At 33.5% G+C, this 18150-nt stretch overlaps 1 protein-coding gene across 8 annotated transcripts in view; it reads left to right on the forward strand.

The window, feature by feature from the left end:
- The window catches only part of TCF12 (transcription factor 12), a 377241-nt gene that overhangs the window by 315836 nt on the left and 43255 nt on the right, over positions 1-18150 (forward strand). For 5 of the 8 annotated variants that reach the window (XM_024767779.1, XM_024767777.1, XM_024767778.1 and 2 more), the window contains 4 exons: positions 13036-13141; positions 14174-14313; positions 14593-14737; positions 15397-15461. In XM_024767779.1, the coding sequence (XP_024623547.1) occupies positions 13036-13141; positions 14174-14313; positions 14593-14737; positions 15397-15461 (456 nt within the window). Of the gene's footprint in view, positions 1-2044; positions 2208-13035; positions 13142-14173; positions 14314-14592; positions 14738-15396; positions 15462-18150 lie in introns of those variants that run through there. The other 3 variants (XM_024767783.1, XM_024767784.1, XM_024767782.1) reach the window with 2 other exon arrangements.

The raw sequence follows: 18150 nt of genomic DNA on the forward strand, positions 1-18150 counted from the left end.
TGTTTTAACAAACATCATAGTAGTCTCTCTTTTCTGGCAAACCCCAAAGAAACGAGCCTAACTACTGTAGGTGGATTTTTTTAAATCAATATATAAAAGTTTTCTCAGGTTGAAGCTGAGCTTCCTACTGATTGTAGGAAGAAAATGTTGAAGTGCTTTGTGGCTGCCCTTTTCCCCCAGTCCCCTAAATTTCTATTTTAAAAGTAAGTTTTTGGTTTTTTTTTAATTCATTAAGGAAAAAAGGAAACTTTATTTTGGTTGGTTGATTTTCCTTTTTTTTTTTTTTTTTTAAGCTGTTCCGTCAGAGAGAGACTATGTCTATAAAAGACTAAAATTTACTTGAATGGTTTTAAGGCATGGCATTGTTAATTGTAAGTCAACGCTTTTTACACAGTTCTCTAAGGATTGAAATGGGTCTTTGTGGTCTCTCAGGAGGGAGGAAGTTACAAGCCACTCTGCAGACTGGCATTTTAATGGTCTGCTGTACAGTGATGTTCTTTTGCAGCTGCTGCTTAGCCTTTTCTATATCTGGAGAGTGTGGGGAGGTTTTATTGTTATTCCAACACCATAAGCTTTTAAAACATTATGAACTTAGCTGGCCTTATTGTCTTATTTGATTTTATTGTTATATTTTAATCAATATTTTTCATAAAAATGGTGGGTTTGGGGGTCCCTTATAGAATATTCCTAGAATATTCCCTTAGAGCAGTTCTGCTTCATGAAAGGTGCCTTTAAAAAAGTGATGTGTCCCTTTTTTGCAGCTTGTGAGCTGCCCTCTGATTAACAGTTTTGTGAGAACCTGCAAGGCACAGGGAGAAGAGATAGTACAAAGAGGTTTTCATGGGGGGAAATGAGAGGAAAGAAAAGTTGCTATTCTGTTTTTCTGGGTTAGAATCCACACCAAAAGACAATTTGAAATTTTTTTAGATAATGAAATATGTTTGTGTGTGAGAAACAAAGTATTGGCAAAACAATGTCTAAGACCTTTTGACTTCTAAGTATAATGAATTTTTTAAATCTATGAGATGTTTATTCCCACACTGATTAGTTTTCCTTTTTGAGAAATTTGAACATTAACATAAAAATATGAATATATTAAGTGTTAGTTAAGAAGTATAATGAACTTGGAGGAAACACTTCCAAGAAATCTTTTTTAGTTTATTAGCTACAGTACACATTTTGCCTATACATACCAGCCTTTCATATTTTTATGTAAGGGAAAACAAAACCTTGTTTGTTTTTTCTTTTTAATTATTGAATTGCTTAGTACATATTCTAGGAAAGTGCAATCCATTATAAACTTTTAATTGGTGTTATGAGTGAGGAATTTAAGGAGCTTTATAATTGAAAACCTATATTAAATATTATGTTTTAAAAACAGATCATTTATTTTCAAGATAATTTTTTGAATTGTTGGAATGAGCTTTTTCATGAAGTGTGTTCCTGTCAAATTTCTTTCTATACCGTTTTTATAACATAAAAAATCATGGTTTGTTCTGGCTAGTTTAGAGGTACTTACATGACAGGTCCGCTTTCTCCAGGAAGTGAGTTTGTACAAGGCTTAACTGTTTAGGTCCTTCTTGTTACACATGATTCAGTGTTTCCAATTCCTGATTGCTTGATCATGTGTTTATCATCGTTAGAAGCAACTGTAGGCCATGCCAGATGGTAATGTTGCTAGAGGTGTAGCAAGCTAGGTTTCCCTGCTACAAGTGCTCTAATTTAAACTAAAAATAGGTTAGCAGATCTGTCAGTTTGTCTTTCTTTGTAAGAGAGATATATACTATATATATATGACAATATTAATAATTCCTTGGGATATTTATCTCCAAGACACTGTATCACTTTTTATTATTTAGCACTTGTGACTTGTATTTTTTTAAAATTCCAGAATTTGTCTTATTGGTATCCTCCACCAGTGTGAGGACTTGATAGAGATTGAGAGAGGTTACTTACAGCACAAACCCTCCCTCTCTGCTCCGTGAGTTGGTTCAGTCCTATTTTGCATAAGTTCCTTTTGAGTAGATCATGTGTGGATGCATAGTGCTGAAGACTTAACTCTGTTTGGCTGTGTGGATGTATGTCTTGGAGAGAAGCTGAGTGCATTAGCTGCAAACAGTAACATTTTCAAAATCAACATGTATTGTGCTTATCCTGTCCCTGGAATGGGCAGCAATTCTTTGATGTATTACTACAATGGAAAAACGGTAAGTCTTTTTCTTTGTTCAGATAGCTTCTAACTGGTTTAAGGGAAAGGAGGGTAGATTAATTACTTTTTACTAAAACCTGTGAGGTTTTGTTTTATCATATTCTATAATACGTTAAGATTGTATGTTTCTTTGTAAGTATGGTTAGCAAAGTTGTCTTTGACACAGTTACTCAATAGTTTTTGGCTTTTATTTTTAAAATAATATAGAAAATAAACTTGAATTTGTGGGATATTTTTTTAATGCCTGGTGTCTTTACTAGTAATGAGCTTGAAAGTACATTAGTTTTAATGTTTTCTTATATTGTAAACATATAATCTACATGTAAAATACATATATAACAGAGAGAGAAAGAGGGAAGATTACTTGATGCTTTGTAGATAGAAGGGAAAGATGAAAGTCATCTTAGATATTCATAAAAATAACAAGTATGAAGCTCTGGGAATGATTAGGGAAGCAGTCAGCTAGTGAGGGCCGTATTTCCTGTTTGGAGTTTCAGGTCCGGAGCCTGACTTTACTCAGATACCATCTGTTTCCAATCAAACTAGAATTTTGACCCTGTACAGATTCATAAAATAAATCACTATTTTTCAAAGAGTGCATTTATACATTTTCCAAAGAATGTATTTCTGGTCGATTTATAGCACATGGTTAGATGTTTTAAAATAATACCTTTCTGTGTTGCTAAGTAAAACTTCTCTGTTTTTTAAATTAATTACTCAGTATTAATTACTTAGTATGTTTCTACAAAAATATCTTTAAGTCAGAGGATTTTGTGTATTCTAAAAAGAAGGTGAACTTCTGGAATATTCAATAGGACTTATCTTTATAAGATAGTTGATAAACATAAAAATGTTATACTACTGAATAACAATCTTGGGTTTATGTCAGGAATACAGTATTTTCCTCCTCAATTTTTCCAAAACAATGTATTAGCTCAGGTGTTTTATTAAATACGTAAATGACTTTAGCAATTTTTTTTGGTCAGGAGTAGGGGCATTTTTAATGTTAATGTTTGAAGTTATAAAAAAAATTAATCACATTTTCCTAAAATAGGTATACAGTCAGTTATGTTGGTCCCTTCCCTTTTTATCACTTGAAAATGTTTTAAAGTAGCATATGACTTTAACCAGTGTACGTGAGAACTAATGAAAGCACTTTTTCGTTCTCTGACTGCTTTGGTAAGGCCTCTTTGGACTTCGTTAGCATTTGGTTCTTAACTTTTCAGTAAGCTTTCTTACTAGATGACAATCAAGCCAAAATATCCTTAAACTCATTAAAAAGTATGTGTTCACACTAGCCATATAAACAGAGCTTTGGAGAATGTGAGAGGTAGGTTTAGATGGGTGGTATAAGTGAAATAACTTGATCTCTATGTAATTTCCTTGGCAACTGTCTTTCAAATGTGAAAATTTTTTCTTTTATGTCCTATTCTAAGTGAAATAGTCTGTTTGAAAATGGTGTGTGTGCAAGTTTAGTAAAATTAATCATACAGGACCCCTGAAGCAGAGGGACTATAACTCAGATTGAGTTTAGATTTTATTCTTTCAAGAGCACAGATCACTCTATTACAGCATTTCTCTTTGTTCTACATTTAGGGGTGGAGGGGTGGGGAACAGCTTTGATCGTATTAAGTATTTCCAGGCTTACGGTAGATGACATGGCTGGTATGTTAGAAAAGTGTAGCCTGAAAGTTGATAGCCTGTGCTTGATATAGGTCAAAGGTGACTTTTATGTTCTTGAAAAATGCGTAAAGGATGATATATTTTCTTAGTCCTCTGTATCATAAGCCCTTAGTCTTATATGTGTTTTACTTTTACCACATCTAGTTTATTATTATTGTTCTAACTCTTCAATAAGAAAATCGTATAGTATGTAATTATATTATCCAAAGACTATGGTAAATACTTCATCTTTGTATATATTGGGAAATGTCTACCCATCAATGCTTTATAGTAAAAACTAGCACTTTAACGTTGCCGGAGTCTAAGTGAAATGTATTTCCTCACTTGAGTTATAGAATTTTTGTATAATTCTCATAATGAACCGGTTAAATTTAAGCTCACTCTTTAACTCCATTTTATCAATTTATCTTAAGATGATAGGACAGATTTATATTTTGAATATTAATATTTTGATTTCATTTTTAAGATCCTTTTACGGGTATTATGAAAGAGTGAGAAATCCTGAGTGATACTGGCCTTAAAGAAAATGCTTTCCTTTTTTTTTCCGGTTTTTATTTTTAAATTTTCAAGTTGATTTCCATATATTTAAGGATGCTTGGGGTAATTTAATAAATAGACTGAACAGACTCTAGGAAAAAATGATTAATAAGAGAAGAGCCTTTTCATATTTTGTTATTTAAGATTATATGGCCGTATTGTACTGTTGGAAATATAAGAGGGCATCTATGTGCAGAAAAGAAAAGGCAAAAATGTTAACCCTGTTTTCCCCACTATCAGAAAAGAGAAGGGGTTAATGCTTTATATCACATGTAGCTTTTGTGTAGCTGTATTATGTACCATGCTATAAGATATTAATATGTGTTTATGGTAAATAGGGGACTTAAAATCACTTTGAATGTTATCTGTTTTTTTGAACTTTGAAAAATAGCAAGGAATAATGGATTTCTGAGATTCCTTACTTATAAAGAACTTGGCCTGCACTCAGTTTTCTCATTGATATGACTCAATTGTGTCCTTTATGCAGAAAGGTAGAAAGAGGTAAAGGAAGGAAAGTTTTGGGAGGAGAGGATTCCTGTTCTCTTCACCTATCTCATCAGCCTCCATTTTCTAGGCCTTGAACTGAAGATGCTATAAAGTGTTCCAGGTATAAAAATTGGAGCAAGTATAGGCATGATGCTCTTTTCATTATTTCAGGGGATTATTTTAATATCATTAGAGACAACACAGAAATCCAAGTTTTAAAACTCAAGCTTAGAAACACATTTGGAATATTCACCTTCTTTGTATGGAATCTGGGAAAGAAGAGACAGGAACTAACATGATCATAAGGGCTACTCTGTGTCAGGAACTACGCTGGGGACTTTATGTTTACCTCATTTAATTCTCATAACCACTCTGTCATTTAGCTGTTACTAGCCTCCTTTTATAAGTAAGGAAAAATTGGTGCTGGGAAGTTAGGTAACTTGTTTAAGCCCCACCCTGCTAGTTAAGTATTGAGGCCAGAACTGAACCCAGGTCTGTCTCCTAAGAGCAGGTTTTCTCTTTTCTATCATCCAAGGACAAGTAAACTAGTCTCCATAGCAGAGGGCCAGATTTCACTTATCCTTACTACTGGTTGTATCAAAGTACTCCGTTGGAAAGAAAATGTCACTGAGAAAAACACTAGGCCATTCTTACAAATAAATATGTTTTGCATGTATGATCAGACTTACAATTTTATGAATGCTAATTGATATGGTCAGTCAAGCAGCTTTTTACTAGTTTCTATTTAAGATGAAGAACTTAAAACTATCCTAGATATGTTTTTAGATGCAGGAAATTAGAAGGCCTCTTCTAATAGAACTCGTAGTAGTGAAAATTGGTATAGCCATGGTTTTGGCACCTGCCTCCCCACATAATTTGTATTATCATAAGAATTAGAGCAGCAAGTAACTAAAATTGCGTTGTAAATACTTCTAAGATTTATTTTTCAAATAAACATTTTCAGTTAATAAAAGCACAGAAACCAATATGAGAGTATATAGAGCTACATTTCTGTTCCGTTGGGGATTTACTGCTAATTAACATGAGAGAGGAAAGTATATAATTAATTAACTCGAATTTCCAGGCTGGCTATGGGCCCAGTAGGGTTAAATCTAACAGTTGTATGATGAGGAAAACATGAAGTCATTTAAGCATTCTCTGAAGTTAGAATGCTAAAGACATTGGATGACAAGGAGTTTAGCTTAAATCTGCTTTGATTTTTTTTTTTCCCTTTATCAAAAATGTATGAGACGATATTCTAGATATGAATCCAAGGTCTTTTTTTCTTGATTCAAGTGAACACAAATACCAGGAAGTTAAGCCTCTGCCAGGAGAATATGTTGTCACGGGTCAGGTTTATTAATCTTTTAGAAGGAAATTTATGTCCCTTTCCACTAGCTCATGAACATATTGAAGAAAGGGATCAGGTGCTGTATTGTTGGGTCTAAATATTTTTTAAATGTAGATAGCGAAGAAGTGACACTCATTGATTTGTTCAGTACATTATCCTAGCATACAAGTTTCAAACCCAGTCCCTTAAAAATTCCATGGTTTATCTCTCAGGAAAAAAATTTGTGCTTATTATAAGAATGATACTGGTTACAATAAAGAACTGATAAAATACGCCCAGTGATGTTAAGATTAATTAAAATGTGTTTGACTTACCTAAGAAGAAATTCTCACAGATGAAAACCACTATTGCTCAACTATACTTTTTAGACAGCAGCAGTAGTAATTGATTTTAAGCTGCTTTGTAGTGAAAGCTAGAATTCTTTTTTCTTATCGTTGTTAGAAAGGAAATTTTACATTATTTCACCCCAAATCTCTCTCCAGAAATTCTTGGGAAAAGATATTGCTCCTTTTATTTATGAGTGTTGAAAATATGAACATATATTTATGCCTTTTACAGAAATTTCAGTTGTGTTTTTATCAGGCTAACTAATTAGATGAAAAGAATCTTTCATGGATAGCTTGTGTGTCCCTTAGTTAGTCCTACTTCAGACATTTTGCTTTATGATGCCTTTTGGTTTCAGTTCTTACAGTATTTAGTACTGGAACTGTATAAATATTCCTCCCTGCCCATAGGCTTGGAATTACCATAAAAACTTGAGTAGTAGGTTGGACTTTACGGCAAAATTTACTACATTTATGTAATATTAAAATACTGAAGACATTGAGATGTTTATCAAATCTGTCATTTGTTTAAATATTCTTGGATATTAGGAGATTCTTAAATTAGACTGCTATTTCATGTACTTAAATTTTTAAATGTCTTTTTCTTTTGGGTTGTGCTGGTTTTAATTTTGATTAAAGAAAGAACCAGGAAAGTGGGAAGCCCTGAATTTCAGAAACTTTAAGATTTTGACATTTATGTTAAAGATATGCTTTTTATCCAAGTTTATGCATAAGGTCAGTATGCATAGAAAACAGTGGATCCAAAATGATCAGAAAAATCAATAGGGAATAGTTTTTAGGAAATTTCTTTAACTTTTAGTTAAATTTAAATTTAACTAAATTTAAATTTAGTTAAATTTCTTAATCTAAAATTTCTTTAACTTTTACTTAGCACTCTTATCTCAGTGAGTCCAATTATTTAAAGCAGAAATTTTACTTACTCTTTTTTAAGCAGCCTCTTTTTAGTAAATTCAGGTCCCACAAAATGCAGAGGTAGAAGGAAACTGTTTATGTATATTATTGTGTATGAAACTTGCATAGGTTGACCAGCAGTAACTAAAAAATTCTTATAATAATTACCTAGTTTTTCTTTCTTAGTTTTTGAGTGTTGACCCTTAAATGTGCCTACTTTTAAAATCAGTGGCCCAGAGGTTTAATTACAGATTTTAAAGCTAGAATTTGAGTTGGTTTGGGGTTTTCTTTTTTTCCAGTGAGCTGAACTGTTTTGTTTGTTTGTTAGTTGTCAGGTTTTAGATACTCAGCTAGATCTTGAAAAATTTTTATTGCTTAATACGAAATATAGTTACATAAAATGAGGTAAATTAAGTGTATGCTCCTGAATATAGTATCACGTTTTTATTTTTAAATTATGATGGTAGGGTAAATTAGCCAAATGGTTTTGTTTTGCTTTATTATTTTGGTAAATTGATAAAGATTATGCTGGAGATGATTTATGCTATTAGCATAAACTTTTCACACATTGGAGGTTTATTGTTAGCATTAAAGTGTTTAATGGTATTTAACATATTGGAACTTAAAGAGAACTGCTAGTCAAACCATCTTGACAGAAGCGCTAATAGAAGCTTAAACATAATGAAGTATCGGTAATAATTTCTGTGTTAGAGCATGTTCAGAAAAATTTATAAGCTTCTCCGTCTTTCTTCTTTCCAAATTAGATAAAGGTGTTCCCAAAATGTTTAAGAGTTTTGGTTTTCGTTTCATAGCCTTTGGAGTTTATGAGACTCCTAGAATATTTCTTTCAAAATAATTTATCTAATTTTAAACTGGTGGGTAAGGAAGAGTGATTTCATCCTGTATTGTTCAGTATAGTAACCTGTAGCCACAAATGACTATTTAAATTAATTAAATTGAAATTAAAAATTCAGTTTCTCACTTGTACTGTCCACATCTCAAGTGTTCAGTAGTCACATGTAACGAGTATCTACTGTATTGTACAGACATAGATACATTACTGCTTTTCAGATATAGAACATTTCCATTATTACAGAAACCTATTGGACAGTGCCCGTCTAAAGCATTCCTCTCATTTTCTGTGGAAGTGTATCTTAATTAAGATATCTAGCGAGCTATTGTCACATACTAAAGAAATTTCCCAATTCATTTCCTCATCATTTAGAACATTTAAAGATATCAGGTACCACACAGGCTTTGGATCTATTTTTAAAAGCATAGGGAATGGCATCATCTTTTAATTCATCACTGGATGTGACAAGATAAAAAGAAAAAAAGATCTTTTTAGCAGAAGCTTCTACTTTTTTTTCATCTTTGCTGAACAACTATCAGAAAATCATGCCTTTCTGCCTTGCAGAGATGTTTCCAGTATTAATTACAGGAAGGATGCACTGAAATCAAGAGCACAGTGCACACCTCCAGCCTCTAAAGCTAAACAGAGAGTGGACTGCCCTGAATTGGGGTGATCCATATGACTAAACTGAATCACCCAAGCAGGAAAAAAGGAATGTTTTTGCTAACTTGACTCCAATTGGTTTTATGAGCTAAAACATTCCAAGGATAATTGTGTAATCACTGTATAGAGTAATGTAAGTATTCATCCCTGAAGTACTCTGTCACTCTTAAAAAGTAAGTTTGGGTTGATGGGATGAGGACAGTAGAGCTATTACTGTGAATTTATTCTTTTCAAACATACTTAACAATGAAAGAGAGGTATCTGTTAGATTTTCAGTTATATTCGTTTAAGTTGGGGTAAATGTCATGGTTCTGTTCACCCAACACTCAAAATTTCTCTCTTTTCCATTCCTGGAGGAGAAAAATTAAGTACTTGAGAAAGAAGGACATTCCCACATGATACCTACTTCGAACCTGACATTCTGAAATGGAGGCTAGAATTCTAAAGAAAATTTCTAATTACCACATTTCAATAGAACATCTTAAATTACTTAATTGTACTTTTTCTGTTTCTTTTTAAAATAGTGTGACTCCTGGTAGATTTTAATCACCTTAAGCACACATATTCCTTTCTCTTAATTTTGTTTGTTGTGATACAAAATCATATTTAAGATTTAAATGTGTGATTAGATCATTAACTAGGAAAAAACTGGCATCTATGTGCAGGTGATCAGATGACATAAGCAGTCTGGTTTTAATTTGTGGCCAGTACTGATTGTAACTAAAAGAGACTTGCTCTTTTTGTGGAATTGGCTGACTATTTTCCTACATCTGGAGTTAATAAAGTCTTTGAGACCACATCAGTTGTGCTTTGCCGCAAGAACTCTTTGATCTGAAAAATCACAACTGGCACAACTGCTGCTTCATAACATTGCATCTATGTTTTTGCAAGCTATGGTTAAGATACCAAAAGTAAAGTTTTTTGTCGTGTGTTAGAAATGCTGTTAGATGGGCCTCTTTGAGAACCATGGTTTTCAAAACATTTTTATCATGATAAAAACTTTGAACTTATGTTAGTAAATAAATGATAAACTTATAGTAATTTAGAGTTTTTACCATTTTCATTTATAAGATCTATTCTTTAAAAGTCCATTTATCTTTTTCAGTCTATTTATAGAGACGAACATTAAAAACAACTTTGCCCTAAAATGAGCCCTGTGTTCTCAATACAGCTTCAAAATTTTTACATACGAGTAGGCAAGCAGGCAAGCCTCTTCTTCCTGTGTTTTATCTTGGTTTTCTTGCTTTCCATGATAGTCATCAATTAACCATTATCTGATCAGCATATTCTCCTTTATTTACAGCAATTTGTAAATCAATAAAGTCAGCAAAGGTTCTTTTGTAAATCAGCAGAAGTTCTTTGCTTTTGTAATTGCATACATTTAAAAATTTTTTAAGTGTAAGTTTATCTTGTATGGAATATAGTGAATTGAATAGAAATAAGGATAAAGAAATATATATTGGGAGATTATATATAAATTTTAACTGACAAATTATGTAGATTTTTTGTGTGAAATGACACATCAAAGCTGGAGTTTTTCATAAGTATCATTGGGAGGTTTACATACTGTTTCAATCTAAAACCTAGATAGAATTAGAGAACTTTATATTGTGTACTTTCAGATCAGTGATGGTATACATAGTAAATAAGCATTTGTGACAAAAACATGTTCTAATGCTGTCTTCTAAATTTTATTCTCATTTGTATTCTCTTTCTACATCTCTTTTTTGTTGTTTGTGGTTTCAGCATAGTTTGGGGAAAATCTGTATATTATAAAGGGGACAGAGGACATCTAGCTAAAGCTAAATTTTGATGCTGAAACTTGATTAAAAGAAAAAAGTACAAAATTCCTTTCCGTAAAACTTTTCCTGCCTATCAGCCTATCTAATACATTGCAAACACATTTGTGTATATCCAATTCTTTCATTCTAACTCTGTCTTTATGTCATAGCACCAAACTAGAAAAATATGTTTAATATGTATAATGCATAATCCCCTATCTAGGATCCTTCTGGGTACTTCTTAGGAATATATCTTGTCCCAAACTTCTCAGGTACCACAAGTGTGTGTTTTCCGCTTTGGGATGTAAGAAGTAGGAAACTAACCTGAATGCCAGTCCATTAAAAAGACACACCTGTGCTTGTAGTAGCATGGCTAGCAAGAAGACTAAAAATTGACTTTTTAACCTTTTATCTAGGGTGAACTGTATATAAGTAGGATGATGTCAGACAAAAACTATAAGAAATAGCAGTTTGAGTACTAAACAGGCACAATATGTAGCAGTGTAACTGCTCTTAATAAGAATTAGAAAGATGATATTATTGGCTAATACGTAGTGACTGGTTACCATGCTAAACATTTTCGAGCCTTCTGTGCGCCTTAGCCATCTTGAGGAATCCAGGTTGTTTTTGTGGGTTTTGTTTGTTTTTTTGTTTTGGGGGGAGGTTTTGTTTTGTTTTGGCCGCACGGCTTGTGGGATCTTAGTTCCCCAACCAGGGATCAAACCTGTTCCTTCAGCATTAAGAGTGCAGAGTCCTAACCATTGGACCGCCAGGGAATTCCCTAAACATTTTGTATGTATTATCTCATCGAATCTTCCCATCAACCCCTGCCCCCCCACGCAGGTAATGTTAGCACCATCTTACAAATGAGGAAATTGAGTCTCAGAAGGTTAAGTAATTTGCCAGGAATTTTTACAGTTAGTTAATGTCTCAGAGAAAGAATAAATGACAGTTTATGTAAATAAAAAATTGGCTCCCATTTTAATCTGTGTGTGCTTCCTCCACTTTTTTATTAGTGCATAGGAATGTATGCTTGATAAAAATATCAAGCTGTGTAGAAAGGCATAAAGCAAACGTTTTCCTCCCCAGTTATAAGTCCAGAGGTGTAACCATTAAGTTTCTTATGTGTAATTCCAGAAATCTTCTGTGCTTATGCAAAAAATAATGTGGATGCTTTTTTTTAACGCATCCTCCCATAATTTTATTGAGCTAGTTACTTTTTTCCATGTTAAGTGAACACTTTGAATTTTTATTTTGGATTAAAATTTAATAGATGTACCCTTATCAGACTAAACAAAAGAAATACATTTCATACACTGTTCACAGTAGGACACCTTTCCATTCTTCCTGACTCCTGGTTTACTTTTACTTTAACAGACCATGTATCACCTTAAGTGTTACTTACCTGTCTTCCTTCTTGGTTTCAGTAGTCATCATGGAATGGTTTGATCATGTTTTGATTATTACAGTTATTTGGATGCCCATTTAGTTTTCCAGAGGAATGACAGAGTTGGCCATTTGCCAATTCAAAATGTTCATACTTTGTTTATCTGAAGCAAAGGTTTACCAAAGGAAATTAATACTGCTCTGACAGATTAAATGAGCCTTTCCTGAAAGCTGTGCCAGACTTGAAAAATTACTTGAAATTAAAGAATTAAAACCCCTGAGCAGAACTTGGTTTTAATTTTGCCAACCCTACTAAGTTAAGGAAGTTTCTGAACAATTGTGTTGTGCCTTTCACAGTTAACTTTTAATAGTAATAAAGAATAGTAACATTTAGTCTAACTCATTTTGATTTTGATAAATCTTGTAACAGTGAAAAGAATAGATTTTATCAACAAATCCATAAAATAAAACAAATTTTATTTCATGCTGTATTCAAAAGACATTAGTTTCCACTATCACATTTTGAATCATGAACCTATATGGATTTGTGTTTTGTAAGCAAAGTCAACATTTGTGACTTTATTCAACCACCTGATGTAATTGTCACACAAAGATGCATTACAGGGATATTTAGAATAGTTTTTTCTCTAGTAATCAGCTAAAAACAAACAGGTAGATAATATCCAAGTTAGACGTTATTTATGAGGATTTAGACCGTTTATTTGGATTTGTGGTAGGCCTTTTTCAATATTGGATAGGCCTTTTTAGGCCCTTCAGGAAATGTAACACATTTTACATAAGTGGTATGACAGTCATTTACATTTTAATTAAATTTCCTGTTTAATTTTAAGGTATATGCACCATCCCCAAATTCAGATGACTTCAACCGTGAATCTCCTAGTTATCCATCTCCCAAGCCACCAACCAGTATGTTTGCTAGCACTTTCTTTATGCAAGGTAAGTACTGCCAAATAGTTGTCAAGTACTACAACAGTTATCTCTTGTATATTAGCTAATATTTTAAAGTTGTGAGGAAAGAGAATATCTGTATAGAAGTTCAGACATTTTTTATCTAGATATGTTTGGCTGAAGCAAATTAAAATTTAGTTTTAAAGTTTCCTATTGCTAATTATTGCTGACTGCAATGTAGTTGGATTACTCAGCGAAGCATCGGAGTGCCCATCTAATATTGATTGAATTTATAAAGGACTTCAGCTGAGAAAAGTGAGTAAAGCTGCTCTTTCTCATTTTAGGATTTAAATGTATAAAAGCTATTAACAATTTTAGTTTCTTGTTTAAATTACAGATTCATATCACCCCTAGAATTATCAGTGCAAATAAAAAGTGAATATCATAGAACAGAATAAGACTTTAAGAGAGAAAAAGTGTTGCACTTCCTTTCATTCTTGTTAGCAAATCATTTTTATTTGGTCTTCTGTGGTTTTGGACTATGGGAGCAATAAATTACTACATAAATGGTTCCTTGACTTTACATTGGTGAGTGAAGTCATTGCTAACACATTTCTTTTGAAGGCTGACTATAATATAGTCATTATTCATTACTTGGTTTCTCTGTAAGAGAAACTTCTTTATTCTAGTTTGAGAATGTTTGGTATAATATACATTGCTTATAGATTAAGAACTTTTTGTATATGGGTATACCATTTAACCAAAAGTTAAATCCAACCTATCTCCAGATTTGGAATTTTTATTGTCCTCCCTGATATGAATTTAGGTCTTGTGAAGATTTTTATAATGACCTGCCTACTACAGTTTCAATTATTTTTTCTCCCTCTAACTATAAAGCTTTTTTCCTTCATTTAACATAGTAACTATACAGTTTGGAGGGAAGAAAACTAGATGTAAGACTAGGTTGGAAAGGGGAAGAAAAACATATCTGGAGGGTACCCTTTGAATTTTTATAGCATCATCAAAATAAAAGAAAAAATATTGGCTAAGGAAAATTTTATATTTCTCTTTTTGTCTTAGATGGGACCCACAATTCTTCTGACCTTTGGAGTTCATCAAATGGGATGAGCCAGCCTGGTTTTGGTGGAATTCTGGGGACCTCCACTTCCCACATGTCTCAATCCAGTAGTTATGGCAGCCTTCATTCACATGACCGCTTGGTAGGCTGTAACACATGACTAGGGTGCAGCAACACTTTGTCCTCACTTGTGTTTCTTTTGGATTACAAGTGTAAGATTTGATTCTGCCAAAACTTCTGAATTTTGAAATACTTCTAGGCTTACTTCATGCCTTTTGAAAAAGTAAATGACAAGAGTAGTGCTCTTCAGCTGCTAATTTATGATGTTCTTTTTAACCTGTTATAGTAGTTGCCCAGTTATATGTGCATATTATTCAGAAAATATATTTAATAAATCATGTCTCTTTCCCCCTTTCTTTAGAGTTATCCTCCACACTCAGTTTCACCAACAGACATAAACACAAGTCTTCCACCAATGTCCAGCTTCCACCGTGCCAGTACCAGCAGTTCACCTTATGTTGCTGCCTCACACACCCCTCCCATCAATGGATCAGATAGCATCCTAGGTGAGCTATTTTAGGTTGGCAAAACTCCCTAAAACTGAATTTGGCGATTTGTAGTGAATCTCGTATTTTTCAATACGTATATATATATTTTTGTTCTTTTCATATTTTTTCTTCCAGCTTTATCGAGATACACCATTGACATATAGTGCTGTATAAGTTTAAGGTGTACAGTGTAATGATTTGACTTAAATACATCATGAAATGATTATCACAATGTTTAGTGAGCATTCATTATCTTATATAGACACAAAATTAAAGCAATAGAACATTTTTTTTTCTTTGTGATAACCCTTGATTACTCTCTTAACTTTCCTAAATGACATACAGCAGTGTTAGTTATATTTATCATGTACATCCCCAGTACTTACTTATAACTGGAAATTTGTACCTTTTGACTCAACGTATTTTTTAGTATTGAGTTTAAAAATGAAAGAAAGGAGGAAAAGAAACTTTCTGATTTTCATTAATGTACAAACTGGTAAGGAACCCACCTTTACTTTAGCTTACTAAATACAACACATGCAGCGTATTTGCAGGTTTATTGCGACAGATGTGCAACAACAGTGGAGAACACCATTGAAATAAGGGCAGAGTGCTGAAAAAGCATGCCTCCTTGCCTGCTAAACTTCTTAATTTGTTTTCCTCTTTGAAATACTCAGGAACCAGAGGAAATGCTGCTGGGAGCTCACAGACAGGTGATGCACTTGGAAAAGCTTTGGCATCTGTAAGTATTGAATTTACATATTTTGCTGAATGCAGTGGTTAGATTTTGTTGGCAGTATGCGTCATAGTTAAAGGGTGTAGTTATAACAGAACCACTTCATTACTCATTTAGAGCTATTTTCGGTTTGTATTGATTTGTACTGCCCTTAAAATAATTCACAAGAACACTTTCCCACCCTATTCCCACAAGAACTGTCCTTCTACTTTCAGTTTAAATATCTGTTTTTGTCTTAATGCAACAGATGTAGGGAAAAGAAAAAGAAATTTGGGCATTTTGAAATCTAAAGCACAGATTACTGAGGTTAATAGTTAAATCTGTTTATTAGTTTTAAACATATACTTTGTGAGTTGCCCATTAAAATAAGTCAAGTGGAACCAAGAAACATAACTCAGTTATTCTTCTGATCCAGAGAAGGAAGTGCTTTTATAAGGATTTTTTTCTAACATGGAAGGTATTTTGTATATTTTTTCTAAAGGAAAGAATAAGCATCTGCTGCTGATTCATTGAAGACATAGGAGATGAGAGCCTTTCCAAAAAGGAAAAAACAGATTCATTGAAGAACCCACGCTAAAATGAGTAAAACTAATTTGAAGGAATCCCATAGTATTTTCCTCAGCAAGTAGTTTACATCACACCAGAATGTTAATGACAAAGCAATGAATTGCTTTAATAAAGGCAGTGATCGGTTTTAATATATATGATCCTTAAAACATTGAAACGAAATCCACTCTTTTGGGAGAACATTTACCGGTAGTCCGTAAAGATTCCAAATCTAATTATTTAAGAGGCACTTCTGCTTTGTATTTTCTAAAGTTTCTCCTTAGGCTTTTTCTTCCTTCCTTTTTTCCTCCTGAGTGATATGCCTCTCAGAATTTTTACAGAGTTGTCTTACTTATTTCTTACTATGAAGTGCAGTTAGCTCTGTCAAACACATTTGCTGCTGTTCATGGGAAAGGCAGACCACTTAATGTGTGAGTAGTAGGAAGCAGCTGTTGAAATTTAAAGAGATAAACCTCTTTGTGAATGGTTTCTGTAAATAAATGTTACTCTAGAGCAGTACACGTTTCTTGAGAAATGAATCCAAGTCAAATTCATCTACCACATAGTGGTGGCTCACACAAAATAGAGCTCAGTAAATGTTTGTTGAATTCAGTCTTGCATCATATGACAAAAATGATGATGATGATAACAAAACCCACAAAAATATCATCTGTAATCTGTATGCTTACTAGGTGCTAGGCACTATACTAAGCATTTACATGCGTCGTTTCATTTAATCCTCAAGAAAGCCCTGTGAGGTTGGCGTTATTATTCCCACGTTACAGATGAGGAACTAAGGTTTAAAAGGTCAAGTAACTTTGGCTCAGAAAGATTAAGTAACTTGCCCTAGGGATCACCAGGCTAGGAAAGGTAAAGCCTAGATATTAGATTAGATCTGATCTAACTAGCTTCACTTCCAGAAAGACAGTGGTACAGTGACTGTTATTTTACAAGGTGTTGATGAGGATTAAAGGGAGTGGTCTCACTTTTTCTGGACTCACTCCACATGATGTAAACTACCTACTTTGGAAGAAAGTTATTCTATAATATTAAATGAGTGCCTCCCAGGTATTTGATTGACTTCCCAGTTCCTTCTGCTGATTCTGTAAGAATCCAGTAGCAGATATTTCACAGGTAGAAAGACAAATAACATTTGAACTTTTGATACTAAGCAAAGTATAACCTGCATTTCAGGGGCTTTTTTCTCAAAAGTTTTTGTTTATTTTATTCAAGGAAGACTTCCATAAAGGATCCTTGGCAGATAGGCAGGCAGGAATTTGTGATGTTGTCAGTGGTCCTCCAAGCTCCTTTTCAGTTACCCTTCAAGTCCTTGACTATTCTGCCATATTACGACCAACATACTAGCTAAACCAATTGGCATTTGGAAAAGAAAATCTAAATTCAGTGTGAGTGGAAGCCAGGGGAGAATGTTTAATCTAGTTAGTGGGTGGGCTTTGGTTGTCATGGAAACTCAGCTCTGTCATCCTGTGTTGTTACTAGGCAGGAGCAGCCAGGTCATTCCATAAATCATTTCTGTCATAGCTGATGGTGATGCATTCCATCTGCTCCATCACTGCATGCCATAGTCTGCACACTTCAGATCCCTTCCTTCAATCCATCTCCTGCCCCACTCTGCACCAGACACCTCCCCCAAACACATTCTTTCTCTAACTTCCATTACAAACTCACATTCACTTTAGTGCTCTTAGAATGTCCTGAAAAACAGACAAAAAATTACATTGGGGATAGGAAGGATTAGAAGAGATGAGGAGAAGGAATTTTATGAGGATTACATTTGAGAGTCTGACATGCGTCTCAGAATTTGATGTTAGGTATTACAGATCTTTGGAAATGGTGACCGTGCGTATTTGAAATTTTAAGTTCTATAGAATGTAGCATTTTAAATACAGCATCTAGGTTTAGATGGAGAAATGCCATGCTATTGTCATTAGAAGTTATTTCTAATAGCTCCCCAAAGTCTGATATATGTCTTAGATGGTCTTTCATGTGTGAAACAGAGGTTACAACCTTTGTTCTTCAGTTTATGTATTAAAAAGCACACAGAATACTGGGTGATTAAACATGTAGGCCAGATAATACATTCGCAAAGGTTCCTTTATTTTAGGTTTAAGCCTGGATAATTGTGGTC

The sequence above is a fragment of the Neophocaena asiaeorientalis genome, unplaced genomic scaffold (genome assembly GCF_003031525.2).
Source record: "Neophocaena asiaeorientalis asiaeorientalis breed wild unplaced genomic scaffold, Neophocaena_asiaeorientalis_V1.1 scaffold71, whole genome shotgun sequence".
NCBI lineage: Eukaryota > Metazoa > Chordata > Mammalia > Artiodactyla > Phocoenidae > Neophocaena > Neophocaena asiaeorientalis.